Source organism: Abramis brama (genome assembly GCF_963993115.1).
Source record: "Abramis brama genome assembly, chromosome: 8".
NCBI classification, from domain to species: Eukaryota; Metazoa; Chordata; class Actinopteri; order Cypriniformes; family Leuciscidae; genus Abramis; species Abramis brama.
The window spans coordinates 40,410,226-40,432,554 of NC_139970.1; the positions used below are offsets into that span (position 1 = coordinate 40,410,226).

General features: G+C 36.9%; 2 protein-coding genes across 3 annotated transcripts in view; one reads left to right on the forward strand and one right to left on the reverse strand.

Moving 5' to 3' along the window:
• The window catches only part of stk39 (serine threonine kinase 39), a 71,654-nt gene extending 53,254 nt beyond the window's left edge, over window positions 1-18,400 (forward strand). For both annotated transcript variants that reach the window (XM_084121360.1, XM_084121359.1), the window contains 4 exons: window positions 4,154-4,206; window positions 6,361-6,429; window positions 9,810-9,874; window positions 16,938-18,400. In XM_084121360.1, the coding sequence (XP_083977486.1) occupies window positions 4,154-4,206; window positions 6,361-6,429; window positions 9,810-9,874; window positions 16,938-17,012 (262 nt within the window). In that variant the 3' untranslated portion in view covers window positions 17,013-18,400. The remainder of the gene's footprint in view (window positions 1-4,153; window positions 4,207-6,360; window positions 6,430-9,809; window positions 9,875-16,937) is intronic.
• Window positions 18,401-20,416: 2,016 nt separating this feature from the next.
• Window positions 20,417-22,323, reverse strand: b3galt1b (UDP-Gal:betaGlcNAc beta 1,3-galactosyltransferase, polypeptide 1b). The gene has a single exon (XM_084121586.1). The coding sequence runs from the start codon at window positions 22,300-22,302 to the stop codon at window positions 21,307-21,309; it is 996 nt and encodes a 331-aa protein (XP_083977712.1). The 5' UTR covers window positions 22,303-22,323; the 3' UTR covers window positions 20,417-21,306.
• Window positions 22,324-22,329: the final 6 nt, after the last annotated feature.

Below are 22,329 nucleotides of genomic sequence, written 5' to 3' on the forward strand. Positions count from 1 at the left end.
ACGAAACCCTGTCCTAAACAGATGTGACATTGAACATGGTGTAGTAGATGTTTGGATAACCAGGTGCTATATATATATATATATAGTGTGCTGGGCAAGGATTAATCGCGGTTAATATAAAAGCATCCAAAATAAAAGTTTGTGTTTACATAATATATGTGTGTGTACTGTGTATAATAATTTTGTATATTTAAATACACACACATGCATGTATATTTAAAGCTGCAGTCCGTAGTTTTTCCTCTTTGTCGCCATCTCTGTTCTAAATCTGCAATTGCAGTTATTCGCGTAATTATCAACTTTCCGTGGGTTGTGCCTCGGCACGGCACAGCGCGGATGAATCCGATGTTTTGAGGAGAATGTGTGGCTGTCAGTCGCCGTGCCGGTGTGGATACTGTCATTCACAATCACAGATTCTACTTTTTGGAAGTATGACCAATATAAGAATTTTCACCGGAAAATGTAATCTGAACAAGTAGGTAACATCCACTTTTGTTCTGACTAACTAAGGGAAAAAAAGCATTCTAAATCGCAGGTAAATTGCGCTGATTAAATCTAACGATCGCTTATCATATCACGTCAAACCGTGCAAATTATACTTTGTTCCCAAATTGTTAATGTTAACAACATCAGCATTGCATGACTACATTTAATGCCCTTCCGATATTATCCTTGTTTTCGCATGGGCGAAACATATGTCTCATTATCTCTCTGCAGTCACTCTTTTTCTGTAGCCAGTCTGAAGTCTTTTGCATTTTACAGCGGTTGAATCTCCAGTTGTCACTGGTGATTGTCGTTTGAACCTTTCTGGATCCGCCATCAAATTGATGTTTAATTATATCAAGTGCTGTGAGAAAAGGCTATAAATCTCCATCTCCAGCATCCTCACACTCATCGCCTACTAGCCGAGACTCTTCTTTATGTGTACAGATGTGGCGTAATGACGCAAAGACATGCTCGAATTTCCCGTGGAAATCCACCAGTACCACTGGAATTAAAAACATTATTACAAGCTTACCGTTTTGAGTCGAGCTAAGGCAAGCAGAGAGTTCTGAACACTGTCTGGTTATGTACTTGCTCAAAAATTTATTTACGACAATTTTTAACCCAAAAAAGTTACGGAATTCAGCTGTAAGAACATTTTTATTTATATATCAAATATTAATATCTATATATAATATAAATTATGTATAAATATATATATACAGTATATACATGCAAATATTTCTTAAATATATACATTCATATGTGTGTATTTATATATACAAATAATTATACACAGTACACACACATATATTATGTAAACCCACAAAACTTTTATTTTGGATGCGATTAATCTTGATTAATAATATATATAATCATATGTATGTATGTATATGTATGTATGTGTGCGTGTGTGTGTGTAAAATGGCTAGAAATACTTTAGCCGTGCATTTCCCTGTAAATAATTGCACACCTTAGAACATTTGTAAATCAATCAGAGTCAAGCATTCAACAGCCCTGTAATTACTAATAAGAACTATTTTTCTCTTTCTTTGTCTGGCATCTTAGATGGATTTTTTCACTGGGCTTGTCACAGTGATTTATATGATTGCCTTCTTTGTGAACGATAAATATGATACCCAAAAAGAAGCAGCATAATTAATCTGCATACTTTTCAAATAACCTAAAAAACAGTGCTGTTAAAATGAGCTTATTGACGTGGAACTAGACCTGGACATGTTCTTGACGTGACATTTTTAATGTGATTCACCCAGAGTGTCCATCAACCTCCTGTCAGTGGTGTGCACTGGAAGTGTTGGACACACACACACACACACACACACACACACACACACACACACACACACACTCACACTCACACTCTCCCTCTGTGATGCATGACGTGGACACGTCCCATAGTTGTGGTGACTTCAGTGTTCTCTCCCACTTAAATGACTGGAAGCGAGTGAACGGAGGCGGTGCATATTGTTTGTGTCCTTTGCCTTTCCCCTGCAAATGTAACTTTTATGAGGTTGTCAGCCCTTGTTGCTGGAGCAGAACAGACTGTTTGATGTTAGAGACAACAAAGTAAAGGTCTGGCTCAGATCTCACCAAATACACAAGGGTGATTTATCATAAACATCAGTGAGAAGAACCAGAGCGTAGCCTCGCTCTCTAGGTGTGTTTACTGAGCATGGCAGAGCCTTAGGATGATGAAGATTCGCTTCATAAAACAATAGAAACCATCAGCTGGAGCATACCAACTCTTATAACTCACTTTTTATAAAGTTCCCACCCACATTTTTTAGGAGATTATCATTGTTTTAAGATTTTCATTAGCCTTTACCGTCTCATCTTGTAATACGATAACAGCATGCCAAGTATAATCCTTTAAAATAAAGAAGCAAAATATTTTATATTGTATATACAGTATGTATGTATATATATATATATATATATATATATATATATATATACATATATACAGGTGCTGGCCATAAAATTAGAATATCATCAAAAAGTTGATTTATTTCAAGAATTCAACTTAACAGGTGAAACTAATATATTATATAGGCTCATTACATGCAAAGTGAGATATTTCAAGCCTTTATTTGTTATAATTTTGATGATTATGGCTTACAGCTTATGAAACCCACGAAATCAAAATCCCAGAAAATTAGAATATTACATGAAATCACACAGTAATTACACAGTGATACCATGGTCACTGAACCAGGTTTTGGTTCTTTTGGCAGTGTGGGCAGGTGCAAATCCTGCTGGAAAATGAAGGAAGCATGAAGTGCTCTGAAAATGTCCTGGTGGACGGCTGCGTTTACTCTGGATTTAATAAAGCACAGTAGACCAAAGTCCTCTTTTCTGATGAGAGCAAATTTTTCATCTCATTTGGAAACCAAGGTCCCAGAGTCTGGAGGAAGAATGGAGAGGCACACAATCCAAGATGCTTGAAGTCCAGTGTGAAGTTTCCACAGTCTGTGTTGGTTTGGGGAGCCATGTCATCGGCTGGTGTTGGTCCACTGTGCTGTCCACTCAACGCAGCCGTCTACCAGGACATTTCCAGAGCACTTCATGCTTCCTTCAGCAGACAAGCTTTATGGAGATGGTGACTTCATTTTCCAGCAGGATTTGCACCTGCCCACACTGCCAAAAGAACCAAAACCTGGTTAAATGACCATGGTATCACTGTGTAATTACTGTGTGATTTCATGTAATATTCTAATTTTCTGGGATTTTGATTTCGTGGGTTTCATAAGCTGTAAGCTATAATAATCAAAATTATAACAAATAAAGGCTTGAAATATCTCACTTTGCATGTAATTAGTCTATATCATATATTAGTTTCACCTGTTAAGTTGAATTCTTGAAATAAATCAACTTTTTGATGATATTCTAATTTTATGACCAGCACCTGTATATATATATATATATATATATAATCAAAGAAAAATGCATTTAAAATAACGAAAAACATTTAAAATGACAAGAAACTAAATTGCCAAATGTGTTAATTTAACATGCATTTAACAAATAATTTACTAATTTTCTATTTTATTGTTTTCTTTAACTACATTGTAAAATGTTACCAAAATTTAACAGTTTTAAATGTCTATTAATTTGTCCATTTAAATTTTCATTGTCCATTTTAATGTTTGAATTATTAAATTGATAACTTCCATAGCACTATCACCCTTTTCCATACAACAGCTTATAGTAACACATCAATCTCCAAAAGGGATTAAAAAAACATAAATGATGAGTATGAAATGCTGTTGAACCGCAGATCAGTGAATCCTTCCTTCATAAAACCAACACAACTGAACACAGCCCTCCTCCTAAAAGCTCACCTGAGCGCTAGTTAAAACCTTCTCCTGTAATAAAGCCTAACTGGTTTAGAAAAACATGGCGATATTGGCACTGATTGCATGCTTGTGAAATTTTCTTTCGAAATTATTATCTGGAGAGCTCTGAGGACAGGACCCAGCTGAGGCTCGTGTTTGTGTGTGTCAGGCTTGGCAAACACACTCAGTAAAACAGCACAGATGGCCCACGATCGCACTTGGCTTTCTTACAGACTGACAGACAGATAGACAGGTGGACTCCCATCTCTCACCACAGATCTCTCTCTCTCTCTCTCTCTCTCTCTCTCCCTCAGGAACTCAAGGAAGGAGCTGAATGACATACGGTTTGAATTCACTCCAGGGCAAGGTCAGTGCACCTCATCATGCATCAGTCAGTCTTATCGTTACGCTGTCTTCAAGTCCTCCTGGGACGTTCCCACTTATGAGGCCGGAAACATCATTACGTCGTGATTTAGGTTGGAATGAAATGGACACAATTTCTTTTTCACTTCCCGACAGAGACTTTTAACTTTTAGCACTAGTGCATCAAAACGAAGAGCAAAGGATGAGTTAAAAATTATTTTTAATCAGTCATTCCAGTTTTGAAGGATATATTAAAATAGCTTTAAGTTCTTTAGAGAAAGTGCAGAGTACAAATTCCCTGATTTTAATACATGTGATTATATTATTAATTTAATAAGTTTAAAAAGTCAGTTGTGAAATTCTGGCCAATTTATTCTTTCAACACTCAGGGGAAAGTAATTAAAATCTTATTTCAATTAATTTGGTATTTATATATTATACACACACACACACACACACACACACACATATATATGTGTGTGTGTATTATAACAAAACATCACTGTCCCCAATGCTGCTGTCATAACCATTACACCAAGTATTTTAGAAAAATGAGAAGTAAAGGGCACATCTTTGTGAGTTTTCCAGAGTCAGTCATTCATTAATTTAAAGAATGTATTTATTATTTGGTGTCATTACTAAACCAGGTAATACTGGAGAACATTAATTAAGAAACTATCAATTTTACTGTATTTTTGTAAAATGAATCGACTGCTAGCTAACTTGTTTACATTATCCCAAAAGTAAAATATATGTCATTTCCATTACACATAATTACCACAACACCATTTTAACATAGAAGAAACCTTGAAGAATCACCCATGAACTTAATGTGCAGTCACTGTGCACACTGAAAGCACGACGATGATTAATAGCAATTTAATGCCACCATGCCGACACGCCTCCAGCATTATACGCCTGAGCTCAAAGAAAATCCAGTTTCCTACTGGTAATTATGACATTGTGCTGGTGTTCATGTGCGTCTTAAAATGATCGTTCCAGAGTGACTTGAAGGCAGCGTTAGCAATATAAAAAAGAGATCTCACAGGGTTCCTTCTGTTCTCAGCGTGACTCTGCATAGATCTGGGTGGGTGGTATGAACAAAATGGTCCAACTACATGTCAAATAACTCTCATTAGAGTATTAGTAGACTCTGCTTAATATCTGATAACACTTTATTCTGATGCTCCCCAACAGACTTTATAATGACTAGAAGTAAGTTTGCAACTACATGTCAACTTATTCTACTAACCCTAAACCTACCATTCTACTTAAGTCTACTAAAACTCTAATGATAATTATTCGACATGTAATTGCAGAGTTAATTATGGTTAGTAGAATGTCTGAAGTAACATTTTGTTGTTGTTGCTGAAATTGCAATGAAAACAATGTTCATATATTTAAAAAGAAAACAAAAAAAAACATTCTCTTGTTATTTGGATCTTGATGGACACAAATTAATAGATTAGATTATTTATAACAAATAAAAATTCATAACTAATAAAGAAGTCATACTATTTAACACAAGTTAAAAATAAAATGTTAATCATAAAACTCTAAATTCTGATTGGATGAGCCACATTATAACTTCAACGCGGCAAATTGTGAAGTTATTAACCATAAACAACTAACTAATCTCTGCTTTGTGTCTACCATTGATTGATACATACCTGGGCTTTTTTTAAATTTATTTTTTTAAATTATGAATTCATTTTAATTTTTGAATATCCCATTAGAATTATAGTTAAAGTTTTAGAGATTGTTTTGTGTTTTGTCATTTTTATTGGTTGTTTTTTTAATAGTTTGTATTAACTTTCATTTCAGTCTTAGTTATTTTAGGTAAGCTAAATTAAAAAAAAATGTTTTTACTTTGCCAACTAGCTGAAATAGCTATATTTTTAGCTGAGGTTTTTAATATTTGATTTCAGTTGTTTTTATTTCAAGACACGTTTTTATTTTTATTTTATTTTTTGAGTTAACTCTAGTAGCCCTGCATCAGCCTTAGATCTGACTGGTTCAGTGCATTTGAGTCCATTGCGACTTGTTTGTTAATGTTTGTGTGTGTGGGTTTGCCAGAACATACTTTTAACTTTGTGTTCTGACAGTTTTCTTGCTGTAATATCATGCTGTGCATCTGTGCGTGTGTGTTCTTTCTCAGACACTGCTGATGGAGTTTCTCAGGAGCTCTTTTCTGCTGGTCTGGTCAATGGTCATGATGTTGTAGTGGGTAAGTTGTAGGGCTGTTAATCTTCCTCTATAATACTATTCGAATTCCATTCCTTATTTTATTTAATATTTGATTATTAAATGCTCAAATTCATCCTATTATTTATATTTACGACATTACACAGTCTTATGGATCGCCAATGCGTGATGTTGATCGGTCTCATATCTTCACAGATAAACCGTGTCAGTTTGTCTGTTATCGCCTTTTGGCGGACAACTGGTAAGCCCCGTGATGAGGAGAGAGGCAGAAAAGAAGTAATTCTTGCCTGTTTTAGCGGCGGTTCCTCGGACATATCGCCTAGCTTGTCAGGGTGTAACGTTGTCAGGTGTTCCCTCAGGTTGAGGAGTGATATTTCATTCTGATTTTGCATATTCTGCAGATTGCCACTTCTTTATTTGTAATTTTTCCATTTAGGGTTTGAAATCCAAACACCTTCCACACATCGCTTCTCATGCCATGTCCACACTAATACGTTTTCGTTTGAAAACGTATATTTTTCTCTCCGTTTTGGCCTTCCGTCCACACTGAGGCGGCGTTTTTATTAATGAAAACAACGTTTTTTTTGAAAACGCACTCCATTTGAAAACGCCGTTTTCGCGCTGAAGTGTGGACTGTGAATCAAATTGTCAGGAGTGGTGATCGCCGTTTCCGTGGAGACATTGCTCTCCGCGATTTTTGACAGTATTGTTATGATGATACAGCGTGGATAACGTGCACAATTGTGTTACGATTCAAAAACTTTATTGTTCATCAGACGAAACAAAAGCATTTCATTTTCACATGCGTGTAAGCCAAGGCAGCGACATTTTTTTTAAATATACATAAAAAAGCAATATTCGAATAGGAACTTCAGCATTCGAATAGTATTGATTTTTTTAATATTCGAATTATATTCGAATTTCGGAATTCGTTCCAACAGTCCTAGTAAGTTGAGCCACTTTTTTCTCGTCTGCCCTTTTTAATGGCGATCTCTTTAAAGCAGGATGGATTATGATTGGCTGTTAATGTTTTTATTGTTCATCAGCTGAAAAAAAAAAAAAAATCTATCTGAAAGTGATTCCAAATATATCTTTTCTCTATGCCATTATTGTTATATAAGTAAACGTGAATAGGTGCCATGTAGTAATTACCATAATTTCAACTTGTAAAAAGCATTCATGTCCTCATAGAGCTCGTAATTACTGAAAAGTGTTGTGATAGAAATGCATAATTCCCAGTCTGAGGTCGTGAACATAGAGCATCACGTGTTGTAATCTCGGTACGGTAATTACGACATGGCGTGAACGCAGAAAAATTTCTCGCTCCATGGAGAATGAGTGAACATTGTTCATTTATATACAGTGAGGAAAATAAGTATTTGAACACCCTGCTATTTTGCAAGTTCTCCCACTTAGAAATCATGGAGGGGTCTGAAATTGTCATCGTAGGTGCATGTCCACTGTGAGAGACATAATCAAAAAAAAAAATCCAGAAATCACAATGTATGATTTTTTAACTATTTATTTGTATGATACAGCTGCAAATAAGTATTTGAACACCTGAGAAAATCAATGTTAATATTTGGTACAGTAGCCTTTGTTTGCAATTACAGAGGTCAAACGTTTCCTGTAGTTTTTCACCAGGTTTGCACACACTGCAGGAGGGATTTTGGCCCACTCCTCCACACAGATCTTCTCTAGATCAGTCAGGTTTCTGGGCTGTCGCTGAGAAACACGGAGTTTGAGCTCCCTCCAAAGATTCTCTATTGGGTTTAGGTCTGGAGACTGGCTAGGCCACGCCAGAACCTTGATATGCTTCTTACAGAGCCACTCCTTGGTTATCCTGGCTGTGTGCTTCGGGTCATTGTCATGTTGGAAGACCCAGCCTCGACCCATCTTCAATGCTCTAACTGAGGGAAGGAGGTTGTTCCCCAAAATCTCGCAATACATGGCCCCGGTCATCCTCTCCTTAATACAGTGCAGTCGCCCTGTCCCATGTGCAGAAAAACACCCCCAAAGCATGATGCTACCACCCCATGCTTCACAGTAGGGATGGTGTTCTTGGGATGGTACTCATCATTCTTCTTCCTCCAAACACGTTTAGTGGAATTATGACCAAAAAGTTCTATTTTGGTCTCATCTGACCACATGACTTTCTCCCATGACTCCTCTGGATCATCCAAATGGTCATTGGCAAACTTAAGACGGGCCTTGACATGTGCTGGTTTAAGCAGGGGAACCTTCCGTGCCATGCATGATTTCAAACCATGACGTCTTAGTGTATTACCAACAGTAACCTTGGAAACGATGGTCCCAGCTCTTTTCAGGTTATTGACCAGCTCCTCCCGTGTAGTTCTGGGCTGATTTCTCACCTTTCTTAGGATCATTGAGACCCCACGAGGTGAGATCTTGCATGGAGCCCCAGTCCGAGGGAGATTGACAGTCATGTTTAGCTTCTTCCATTTTCTAATGATTGCTCCAACAGTGGACCTTTTTTCACTAAGCTGCTTGGCAATTTCCCCGTAGCCCTTTCCAGCCTTGTGGAGGTTTACAATTTTGTCTCTAGTGTCTTTGGACAGCTCTTTGGTCTTGGCCATGTTAGTAGTTGGATTCTTACTGATTGTATGGGGTGGACAGGTGTCTTTATGCAGCTAACGACCTCAAACAGGTGCATCTAATTTAGGATAATAAATGGAGTGGAGGTGGACATTTTAAAGGCAGACTAACAGGTCTTTGAGGGTCAGAATTCTAGCTGATAGACAGGTGTTCAAATACTTATTTGCAGCTGTATCATACAAATAAATAGTTAAAAAATCATACATTGTGATTTCTGGATTTTTTTTTTAGATTATGTCTCTCACAGTGGACATGCACCTACGATGACAATTTCAGACCCCTCCATGATTTCCAAGTGGGAGAACTTGCAAAATAGCAGGGTGTTCAAATACTTATTTTCCTCACTGTATATTACTGATATTGTTACAATACAAAGCAGGCTGAAAAATGTAAATAACTTCTGATCATTGCATCAGAGCAGCTCATGATGTTTCTGGACTTTAAATGGGGCTGATAACAGCTCTCCTGCAAAGGAGAAAATTGCAAAAGGAAACAATCTCAGGGGTCATTAGTCCACTAAACATGCAGAGCAATATGCTAGGTATAAGGGTAAGATGAGTCGCTCAACTCTGTCCATGCATCAGTAATGCTATAACCGCACCAATTAATGTATATAGCTAATATTCACGGTTACACACAATTTGGCTAGAGGGTAATCTGAGATCGAGACCCCGGCTTCAAGCCTTTTTAGAGCAAATACATGAATACTGAGGTACTGAATATCAAGATATCATTTGTTTAAACATATTGCTCACTGTCAGTATTTTTTTCTACACGTTTTCCCAGTGGCTGCTAACCTTCAGAAGATTGTAGAAGACCCAGTTACCTATAAAGTGTTGACCTTTAAGCTGGTGAGTATTCACATGCTAAATGTCACTGAGAATGTTGCAGGATTCCAATGGGGGAATATCAGGGCTGGAAAAGTCATGGAAATTAATTGTAAAATATTCATAAACATTTTTTAGTTACACTCAGATATTTAATGAATTGGCTTGAAATTGTTCTTTGTAGGTGGAGTCTTTATGAAAGGATTTTTTTATGAACGATTGGACTTTGTAGAGAATGCAGTCTGTTTTTATACGATGCAGTTTATTTACTTTCTGCAAATTCATTGTGCATTGAATATATAACAGCATACATCCCTCAGGTCCCACACAGCCATTCATTCATTATTTGCTGAAATCACGTCTTTGACAGCGTGTAATGAATTTTCATTACATAATTCCTTATTGAACACATGACAAATCTGAGCGAATATTAGGAGAGTGTTTAATGATGCCTTTTAATGCGCTAAAAAAAATGACAGAACTGGGATATTCTGGCAGATACATGAATACACAAATTAAAATGTCACTGTTAAATGCATATAGATGAAGAAGGGAGCGCATTAGACCCCGGCCCCAGCGGCAGGATCCTGTGGCAGTTTCTGCTCATATTTCCCCAGGACTTTTATATTTCAGTCTCTGTGGAGGATTAGAGACAGATAGTGGTGATAGATGGCACTTTAATCCACTTTTAAGTGGACACCGTTATATTGGATACGACGTCATTCACATGAATCTTCTGGTGAGATTGAATCCCAATAGATACGTTTCATGTAATGTGAGGTCCTCCATGGTGGTATTAAAGATATAGTTCATCCAAAGATAGAAGTTTTGTCAATGTTTACTTGACCTTATGTCGTTCCAAACCCTTTTTTTTTTCTATGGAACACATATGAAGAAAATGTAATGTACATTACAATATTATTATTTTACAAATAAACATCATAATAATGCTGAAACAGTATTATGATGTTTACGTATGATGTTTTAAAAAAAAGAAGAAAAAAAAAGATTTTGAAATTGTAAAATTACGAAATAAAGTTGTATTGTTTTGAAAATAATCTCCAAATAGGCCTTTTATGAGAATAGTCATGACATTTCAATAATAAAGCTGTGACATTACAAGATTAATAAACCTATATTTTGAATTAATGTCAAAATAAATAGTCAAAATTACGATATTAAAGTGTATGATTAATTTTTTACTTTATTCTTGTAAATATGACTTTATACGTATATATACACTCACCTAAAGGATTATTAGGAACACCTGTTCAATTTCTCAGTAATGCAATTATCTAATCAACCAATCACATGGCAGTTGCTTCAATGCATTTAGGGGTGTGGTCCTGGTCAAGACAATCTCCTGAACTCCAAACTGAATGTCAGAATGGGAAAGAAAGGTGATTTAAGCAATTTTGAGCGTGGCATGGTTGTTGGTGCCAGACGGGCCGGTCTGAGTATTTCACAATCTGCTCAGTTACTGGGATTTTCACGCACAACCATTTCTAGGGTTTACAAAGAATGGTGTGAAAAGGGAAAAACATCCAGTATGCGGCAGTCCTGTGGGCGAAAATGCCTTGTTGATGCTAGAGGTCAGAGGAGAATGGGCCGACTGATTCAAGCTGATAGAAGAGCAACTTTGACTGAAATAACCACTCGTTACAACCGAGGTATGCAGCAAAGCATTTGTGAAGCCACAACAAGCACAACCTTGAGGCGGATGGGCTACAACAGCAGAAGACCCCACCGGGTACCACTCATCTCCACTACAAATAGGAAAAAGAGGCTACAATTTGCACAAGCTCACCAAAATTGGACAGTTGAAGACTGGAAAAATGTTGCCTGGTCTGATGATTCTCGATTTCTGTTGAGACATTCAGATGGTAGAGTCAGAATTTGGCGTAAACAGAATGAGAACATGGATCCATCATGCCTTGTTACCACTGTGCAGGCTGGTGGTGGTGGTGTAATGGTGTGGGGGATGTTTTCTTGGCACACTTTAGGCCCCTTAGTGCCAATTGGGCATCGTTTAAATGCCACGGCCTACCTGAGCATTGTTTCTGACCATGTCCATCCCTTTATGACCACCATGTACCCATCCTCTGATGGCTACTTCCAGCAGGATAATGCACCATGTCACAAAGCTCGAATCATTTCAAATTGGTTTCTTGAACATGACAATGAGTTCACTGAACTAAAATGGCCCCCACAGTCACCAGATCTCAACCCAATAGAGCATCTTTGGGATGTGGTGGAACGGGAGCTTCGTGCCCTGGATGTGCATCCCACAAATCTCCATCAACTGCAAGATGCTATCCTATCAATATGGGCCAACATTTCTAAAGAATGCTTTCAGCACCTTGTTGAATCAATGCCACGTAGAATTAAGGCAGTTCTGAAGGCGAAAGGGGGTCAAACACAGTATTAGTATGGTGTTCCTAATAATCCTTTAGGTGAGTGTGTGTATATATATATATATATATATATATATATATATATATATATATATATATATATATATATATATATATATATATATATATATATATATATATATATATTTTTTTTTTTTTTATAATCATGAACATTGCAATGAAACAACTTAATAAATACATATTTTAAAAATACTTTTTATTTTAAAACTTGGCATTATTTTATGGCATTATTTTTTTATTTAGCATGATATCGCCAACTCTAGTGGCTTCCAGGCTCCAAAAAGGGCAGACATGTAATTTGTCTTTATTTTTGTTTCAGTTTTGGAAGGTTCCTTATTTCAATTGAATGCCAGTGCAAACAAGATTTGTAAGCTAGCTGTTGTTATATGGAAAAGAGCAGGTTTGGAACAACATGATGGTGAGAAAATCTCAGATGAACCAGAGGAAACGCTAACACTAAGAGCAGGTCCCGGTGGACTGGCCAATGCGGCGGGACGCCTGTGTTTAATCACTCCTTTAGATGGAGCCGAGAGTTGGCGGTAAACAACATCTGCGCGTTAGCAGCCTTTTGCTGAGAGCTATCTCTACAGCATCTGCTAGCTCTTACCCTTAACTTCACCCTCCAACCCTCCACAAAACCCCCACAATGCATTTCTCACTCGCACCTGGTGTGTTTAGAAAATCACATTAGGACGTGTGGAGTTTTATTGTTTAATTTGAGCTTGAGCGTCCCATGAGAGAACTCCACATCACATGATTAGAAAACTACTCCACATTAAAGCTGAGAAATCTGCGGATTGTAGACGGCACGGCGCACGTGTGTGTGTGTGTGAGGGGGGAATATCTCAGGCAGCCTGGTCGTTCGATCTCATTTATTAATGTCACCCCTGACTACACTGTGTGGAACTCAGACAATTATTCTGCTTGGATATTGAACCGTGAAGAAGAATTATGTTGTGCTCTGTGGCTTGTGCATGTACATGAGCTGCAATAGAGAACGCTGAAAATACATAGATTTTAATGTGGATAAATAATGCAACACAAGGGTGTGCAAAAGTGACACTGCATCATGTAACCAAAAGTTGCAAAACTGACCAATCAGCATTTAGGACCGGAACTATCCGTTTCATAATGAGTGTTTTTTTTGTTTTTTTTATCTACAAAACGATGTATATGTATTTTAGGGCTGTCAAGCGATTTACAATTTTATTAATTACATGATGTGGCGATTGATTAAGATAATTAATCACAAATCAAATTTGGCTGAGAAATTGCCCCCAGAAAGATAATGTAAAATCATTAGTGTTAAATGAGAAAAGCATTAAATAGACATCACAAAAAGTAGCTATAGAAAAGGCAGCTTATTTTTCTTATCTTTTTTGATTCAACATAGAATTTATTGCACATAAACTTTTATATATTAAAATATTTCTACACGTGTTAAGTTGTTTTGAACAATTATGATGTTGAAAAATGGCAACTGGTGAAATTCAGCCATGTAATTCAAAATGAAATGTTTCAGTTTCAGTGAATCAGAACAAACCTACACCTCAAATACCAAAGACACTCGTCTTAATTAATCATCTTTATTTATATTAAATTATTATGTGTTTGTGAGGTAGTATTGTATTTTATTACATTATATTAGTATTAGTTTTATATTACTTTCAGTAAAGTGAGTACACAACAAATGATCTGAAACAGACAAAGCAATAGTGACATGTTGTAAAAACACTCACACTTGTGTGTTGTGACACTGTCTGATACAATAAAGTCACTGCATCTTCTTATATTTTCTCTGAAAAACATGCTTCAAACTGTGGTTGTGTTCGAAATCACCCCCTATTCACTATTCCCTACATTAGTCCACTAATATAGCTCACTTGAAGGAGTACATGAAATCGAGTGAGTGAATTCAGACACTGAGTGCGCTGGAAAGGCTGTCATGGAATCTAGCATGTATAATTAAACAATTAAATAATCAACTAAAAATTAATTTATGCCTGTATGATATTACACTGTAGCCACATTGGACCAGTCGTTTGGAAAATGTATGGATGGATGATTCAGATGCGAGCGCAAAGTTCTGGTCAGACACGGGAATTCATTTGATGCTCAACTCTCACAGTGCATTATGGGTATTCTCTAGCCGTTGAGCGTACACCGGTTGTACACTCGTTATTGTGGTGCATTGTGGGATTGAATGAGTGCACTCGATATCGTCCACTATGGTTTCAGACACCACTATAAATGGCTGTTCCCTCAAATAGTGCCCTATTTAAGGGTATAGGGGGCGATTTCAGACACAGCCTGTGTCTTGTTTAAAATCGAATCTGCAGTAAAATGAAGTGAACAAACAGTGTTTTACTGACACGATCTGGAACTTCGTTAAAAATAAAGTTCATCCACGCTTTCCTAATGTTAGGACAATGCAAAGACTTTATCCACAACTTAGCACTTCAAAATGTCTTGTAATTCTCTATCGTTTTTGTTGCTAGAGTAATCCTGTGTACTTGCGTCTCTCTCGTATTTACTCCTACATGACGTGCAGATCAGTGGGCGGGGCTAAAGAGGCAGTGATGTAGAAGTAGGCGTTCATCATCTTCTGCATCTACCGCACTATCATGTGACAAAATCCGAAACGAGACGTTTTCCGAGATTGGTTTTTAATAATAGCTGTACAATGACCTCTAATATGTCAAAAGATAAGGGAAAATGTAATTTCTGACCCCTTTAAGCTTATTAATATTTCCACACATCACCTTTAATAATATATCAGCATCTACATTATGTGTCCATCAGAGGGTTTTATGCATGTGTAAGCACCCACACACACACACACACACACACACACACACACACACACACACACACACAGAGTGATATAAGAAGCACTTCCTTCACTGAGTAATTCATGATGCTTCACCCAGGAGAAATGTTATGATGAGTTACGTCAGAGAGGAGTTTTATGGGCAGACCTTTCTACGGGTCATAGTGCCTCTTATTTAGCAGACACTCACTAACACACACACACCTCTCTAAGATCAGTCGTCTGACCCTGAGCTCCTCCAGAGAATACGGACAGCAGAGAGCGAGCGATCGATGTCCTCCACACACTCGGGCTGTGTGTTACCTGTGATAAGATGCTCTGCTCTCTCCTCCTTTCATCCCTTTAAGTCAAATTGTATGCAATTAGTAACCATTAGAGAGGGGAATTATTCAGATTCAGTGCAATTTAAACACTATTTTTGTTGCATAATGTTGATTACCAAGTATGGGTTGGTTATTTATTCATTTCAGCAAGTAAATGTGGTCCAGTGCTCTAAAGGGTTTAAAAGCACAAATGAGAAGCTGCTATTGCTGTTAAAGCTCCTGCATTTCTTAATTTGCGGTAAAGTTGTCTAAACACAGTGCTTTCTGAGGCGAGACTGCTGATGTACCGTAAGTCCTGTTGAGTTTGCACCATGTAAACACTCTTTTTCTGTTCTCCTTCCTCATATTGTGCTAAAGTTTCCCTGGTTTACTAGCGTTGCGGAATTTGCGGTTGACTTTGTGAAAGCTAGTGAGATGCATTGCTGTCTACTTCCCTACATAGTCTTCCAAGGTGGCATCGTAACTTAAACAGAAGCTCATATATGACTGATTTGATAGTTATCCATCAGCATGTTGATAACGAATACTGTATTAGGCATAAAACTGCTTAGCACACAATTGCATACAATTCCCTTTTATCTTTTTTTTTTATTTATTACATTTTAATTTTAATTACATTTTAAATTTAAATACGATTTTTTAATGCTATGCATGAATATTAACACATTTAACTAAGTTATATTAATATAAATAGTATTATAATAAATAAAAAAATGGACAGCAGAGAGCTAGTCTCCTGCCAGTGAGTATAATTTTTTATAAAGTCTGTAAGTACTTTATTACATTTATTATTTTATTCTAATCTAATAGTCAAATATATTACTACCTGTTTATATATATATATATATATATATATATATATATATATATAATGTGATGTAATATAATTTTATATATATATATATATATATATATATATATATATATATACATAATGTAGAATGCCACCAGTAATATATAATATTGACTATAAGTAAAAATAATAATAAAAAATTATAATAATTTCGGAATTCTACATTGTGCCACATTATATTATTATATATTTCTTAATATTTTTTTTTTTTTTACTAGTAGTTACATTATTACCTGTGACACTCTACATTACGCCACATATTTATTGTATTATTTTAGATTTTGTATTATTTTATTAGTCAAATTATTGGCTGTGGTTGCCTTCATTATGCCACATTATATTTATTATATTATAATATTTAATACATTTTTTTAAACAGTCAAATTATTTCCTGTGGTAGTCTACATTGTGCCACATTATATTTATCATATTATTTTTGTATTATTATTTTATTTTATATTATTTACCAATAGTCAAATTATTGTCTGTGGAAATCCACATTATGCCACCAATGCTGACAAAAGTGTTGAACCCAGAACATTCCTTTAAATAATGCTTCAGAAATCACAAAGGCGGTGATTTGTTTCAGCTGCATTAACACTGCATTCGTATCTGTGTGTGTGTGTGTGTGTGTGTGTGTCTCCAGGCGTCTGGTTGTGACAGCACAGAGATCCCAGATGAGGTGAAGTTGATTGGCTTTGCCCAGCTGAGCATCACCTGATAGCATCTCATCTCACAGCAGAGGGACGAGACTGAACACTGCAGGAGACGACGGGACGGGGTTCACTACGACACCGCTGCAACTCACACTTCCTGTTCCTGTTCCTGTTCCTGTTCCTCCCCATTCTCCTCGCCCTCAGAATCTTTGCACTCGTTCAATCAAACGCAGCGCTCTTATTCAAACACACGTCCTCTTTCCCTGAAGCTGTATTTCCAATGTCTCTCACCAAAACATTCCAGCACCCATTTCCCAGAATTCAAAGCAGGAGCCCATCATCTCAGGAGGCAATGGCTAGTAAAACAAAAAAGAAAGTTTTTATTTTATATTTACAATTATTATGATTGTTTTTGTGTTTTACCTCTGCTTTCAGCAGAGCTCTTACCGTATTATTATTAATAATAATTTTTTTTTTTTTTAATTATTTTGTTATTTCACGTCCTCTTGTTTTTATGTGGAAGAGTAGCTTATCTGATGCGTAGATTGTAGACCACAAAACTGAAGTGGAGACGTCTCCCTCTGAATGTAAAAAGCACATTTCCATTCTGACTCTTTATTTTAGCACATTTTAACTGTATTGTATATAGAGATCTTCTGATGTCCAATGAAAAATAAGGGAATATTTCATTTCTTCATTTGTTTTTTTCCAGAGGACTGAACCGAATGCTGCCATGTGCAAACGTGCTGCTTTATTTTTTCGGGACAGTGTTGATGCTTCAATGCTAGAGGTGCCTTGTTTTTTTGTTTCTTTGAATCCGTGCCTAAGAGATGTAGGTAACATGCTTGAAGCTGTTCTACTGACACTGAACGTGAAGGACGCTGATTCTTCCATAGTATTTTCACTGGTCGATGGCTCGCATTGAAGTTAACAGCTGATGCACTTTGATTTCACCTTCGGCGCTTCGACTCGACGTAACTATCCAGATTTAACCTGTTAAAGCTTTGTCATGTGACAAACAAGGTCATCGCTACCACTACACACACTTAATCCTGATGTGTTGTATTTACAAAAAGACCGTCGATGGTCATGCGTCATTTTTACAGCACTAGAATGTGTTTTGTTTTTGAACCCAGAATGCATCTGTCTATCAGCAAACGTGAAGTATTTTGTAAAGGAAACCAAATGTCTACTACTGAATGACAGAAAAGCCATCTGTGTGTCCAAAACCAGTATAGTAGCTTGAATTATTAAATTATTTTGTTCTCAGCCCAAATGTAAATAATGTGAAGTAAATAGGCTACTTTATTATTATTATTATGATTTGTGTTTTCTATATACCATGCGTGTACTCACCCTAACTATTCAGCCCATGTTCCCTTTCTGTAATCAGCGAAGAATATAAACTTTCTGCGAAGGTACAACAAATAAAAAAAGAATTGCTACTATTAAACCGGAGCATGGCTGTGTTTTGGAAGAAAAAGGATCCTAACCGTATAATGTGATTATGATTTTATCTTTTGCCTGCCTCTGTGTGTGTGTTTTTATACTGTAATTGCCATAATTTACCGCCGGCAAACCCCCAGAAAGAGATTTCATTACAGTTTTTAAGTATCTAATCGTCTCCTCATGAAATGGTAGAAAACCATCAGATTTATGTTGAGCATTTATGCGAGTACTTGAACTAGCTAGGGCTGGGTAATTTATCAAATATCTGAAAGAGAAATGGGTAATGATGGGACGATTTTAGTACGTTTTTCGTCTTTTATATTGGTCCGCACTATACATATAATAATATTTATTATATTATTACTTTATCTTATTTTTTTTAGTAATAGTACAATTATTGCTTGTGGTAAATTAAAATAAAATTGTATTATATTTGTTATTTATTTTTCACAAATAGTTAAATTTTTTGCCTCTCATAATCTACATTATATTATTTATTTAAAAAAAATCAGATATATCATTTAACTGGATTTTAATTGAATTTTTCTTTGCAATAGCTTAAAAATAGTCATTTTAAGCAACTAGAGTAAATGCATCAGATATTTTTTCATGATCTTTTTAGTCTTGGTAATACATTGAAATACAATTCTTGGAATACATGCAAAGAGCCAAAGTATTTAAAACAATTGAGAAAATGGAGTGAGATTATTTTCTTACCTTCCATCATGCTGTAGAAGGAGTCCAATGATGTCACTTCCTGGGTACACAACTTAACACAAGAAATGACAGTGAAGTGTGTGTGTGTGTGTATATACAAACTATAATTGTGACTATACATATATAAATATCAGTTATGTCAGTGATGTGTGATTTTAATTGTTGGATCATACCTCAAAGGTCAAAGGTGCCATTTCAAAGTAATGGGACACCAAAGTGTTCCATTATTCAAGGTAAGTGCCATTTTTGACACGATATTCACTCAGGGATGCCCATTGCTTTTAATCCCACCCTGACAACAGCCTTCCTGGAAAGCATCCCATAATAGACCCAGTCCTGATTGAAAATCGGTTGTTTTAAAGCACTTGCTCCATTATGCCACACACAACAACGCCAAAGACTTTATTTGTCATGGGTGTTGACGGAGTTTGGCAAGACCACCGGCTGGCACATCTCGAGCTGCCTGACCAGTCTGCCAAGAGGCACTAGTGTGGGCATTTGGCAGGACAGGTGACTGGCGGAATCCTCCGAGGATAAAAGTGGGTTGGACACTGCTGGAAATCCACAACACATTTATACAATCAAACACGTTCATCTAAAGGCAAGACGTCAAATTCAAAGGTTAAACAAATTTGACTGAAATGTTAGAAACTCTTAATTTCCAAGCAAGCAAAAGTTTTACAACTTGCTACACAGGCTGCAAAAAATTCTCACATTTTCTGAAAAATTTGAACTAGAAATGGCATATTAGTTTTTATTGAACATCAGTGTCTGTTGTAATATTGCTGCTGCCATTAAATAAAATGTACAATGGTTAAAGGGGTTTTAAGTTGGGGGTTTATGAGATTTTTAATTTCTTTAGTTTTTTTTAAAATCAATTTTGTATTTGATAAATACAGTCAATAAACGAAATAACTGATTTCTATTGTAATATATTTTTAAATGTAATTTATTCCTGTGATCAAAGCTGAATTTTCAGCATCATTACTCCAGTCTTCAGTGTCACATGATCCTTCAGGAATCATTCTAATATGATGATTTGCTGCTCAATAAACATTTATTATTATCAATGTTGATAACAATTGTGCTACTTAACATTGTTTAGTGGAAACCGTGATGCATTTTTTCCTTTAGGATTCTTTGATGAATAGAAAGTTCAAAAGAACATTTATTTGAAATTAAAATCTTTTGTAACATGTCTTAATCATTTTTGATCATTTGTCCTTACTAGAATAAAATGATTAATTTATTTTCCTATTTGACTAATCTTTGAATATAAATAAGCAAAACGTATACAAAAAGATCAATGTACATTGTTATATATTTTTTATGTAAAAAATACACAGTATAATACAATAGTACCCATGGGGATTATGTTCATTTTTGTTTTCACAGTTAAATGCCACATCCCCTCAATAAATCCAAAAAATAATAAAACGCATGTGAATCACATTTTGGCCTCAATTAAAATAAAATTCCAGAGAAGGAAAAATAATCCAACCCACCCAAAGTGCTTCATTATATCCCACATTAACACTGCGTTCCATAAGCAACGTTTCTACAGGGTTGACCATGTACAGTAGATACTCACTAGATGATACCAAGCGTTAATGACTTTAGATATACAGATTTACAGTAGAACTACAAACATGAGTCAGCTGTTCAGAAGCAATGGTGTTTTCAACTTCTAGGAGTAAGAAAATAATTTGTATACCTCTTATAAATAACTAACTATACATCGCCGTTATCTTTTCCAAGAAAAGACATTTTTGAACGTGTAAACAAACAGTATGCAGGCGATTTCACATACAGTAAACAAAGCAACGTTTGCATGGAACTTTCGTTTGTACAGCCAGAGTTATGTGCAAAGAAAAGTGAACACTCAAGGACATTCTTCATCCGACACATTTAATGTGCATCCCAACTAAAAGAAACTCCAGCATGTTGAACCTTTACAGACTGGCTCAGTTATAATATTAACAGGAATAGCACATTTCCCCAAACGATTCTCATCCCACTGCTAAACAAAGTGATCCACGGGTTGTTGAAAATCCCCAGGATGATGTTACCGTTTTTTTTTTTTAAAGAAAGAACTACAATATGAGCTTGGCGCGTCCCAAGGCTCCAAGTTGCATCTTTTGCATCATGGGTATTAAAAAGGGCACAAACACACAAGTCCTCAGGCATCTTCGACTAACACTTGAGATGCTTCTTGCTGGTCATGTCGTTCCAGATCCGATGCATCTCCTCAGGGGAGATCTGGTGTACGGTGATAACTCGACGGTATCTGCAGAGACTGTAGGCCATTTTCCAGTGATTGAAGCCACTGTTCTGATACGGGTGAATGCCCAGCTTCCTCAAACACACCCCGACGTAAACGTCCTCCAGATGCAAGAGTCTGGTGTGCAGGGAAGTCTTGTAGATGAGCTCCGCTACGTCCGCCGAGAACACGTACCCCGTGCCCGAGCAAAACGGTGGGTACTTGCTTTCGGGATAAAGGTCTCTGGGCATGTACCATTTGCTGCGCATGTCCCGTATGGGTCCGCCGTTGATGACGTACCCGGTGAAGTACCTCCGTCGAGGTTTCGTCGCTGGCTTCAAGAGCTTATAAACCAAGTTGTCCATGTTCACGAAGATATCGCTGTCCGTTTTCATCACGTACTTGGCTTGGTTGCAGTAAGTTGCCACCCAGCGCATTCCCATCAGCGTTTTGAGAGTGAGGTTGTGGTACGAGTCGATGAAGTCTTCGACGACGATGTCGTGAAAGATCTCGCTTTCCTGCTCCACCATTTGGTTGAGCACCGCATCCGTACTGCGTCCGAGAAGAAACAGCGTAATGATACGAAGGTCGCTGAACGTGCTCTCGTCACCCCACGTCTCCCGGATGGCCTGACGGGCGTCGAACTCCTTGTGCGTGGTCGTGATGAGGATGACGAGGAAGGGCACGTTGGTTTCGCATTTCTTGGGCTCGTTGATGATGAAATCGAAGGTGTGCGGGTTCAGCGGACGCGTCCTGATGTTGCCGAAGGGGGTGGTGGCGTTGCTCTTGAGCGCTTTCGCCGTTTTACGCGCCGGCACGGACAGTTGGCTCGCGTAGGATGACGTGGGTCTGGATATACTTAGATACCACAGAGCGCTGGCCCAACAAACGACCGTCAACACGTAGAGGCATGACACTTTTGAAGGCATTATGATGCATTTACGTGCACTTGGAGC

Bases quoted from the DNA above. Each gene is read 5' to 3' on its own strand.
- b3galt1b (XM_084121586.1), bottom strand. From the start codon at position 22,302: ATGCCTTCAAAAGTGTCATGCCTCTACGTGTTGACGGTCGTTTGTTGG.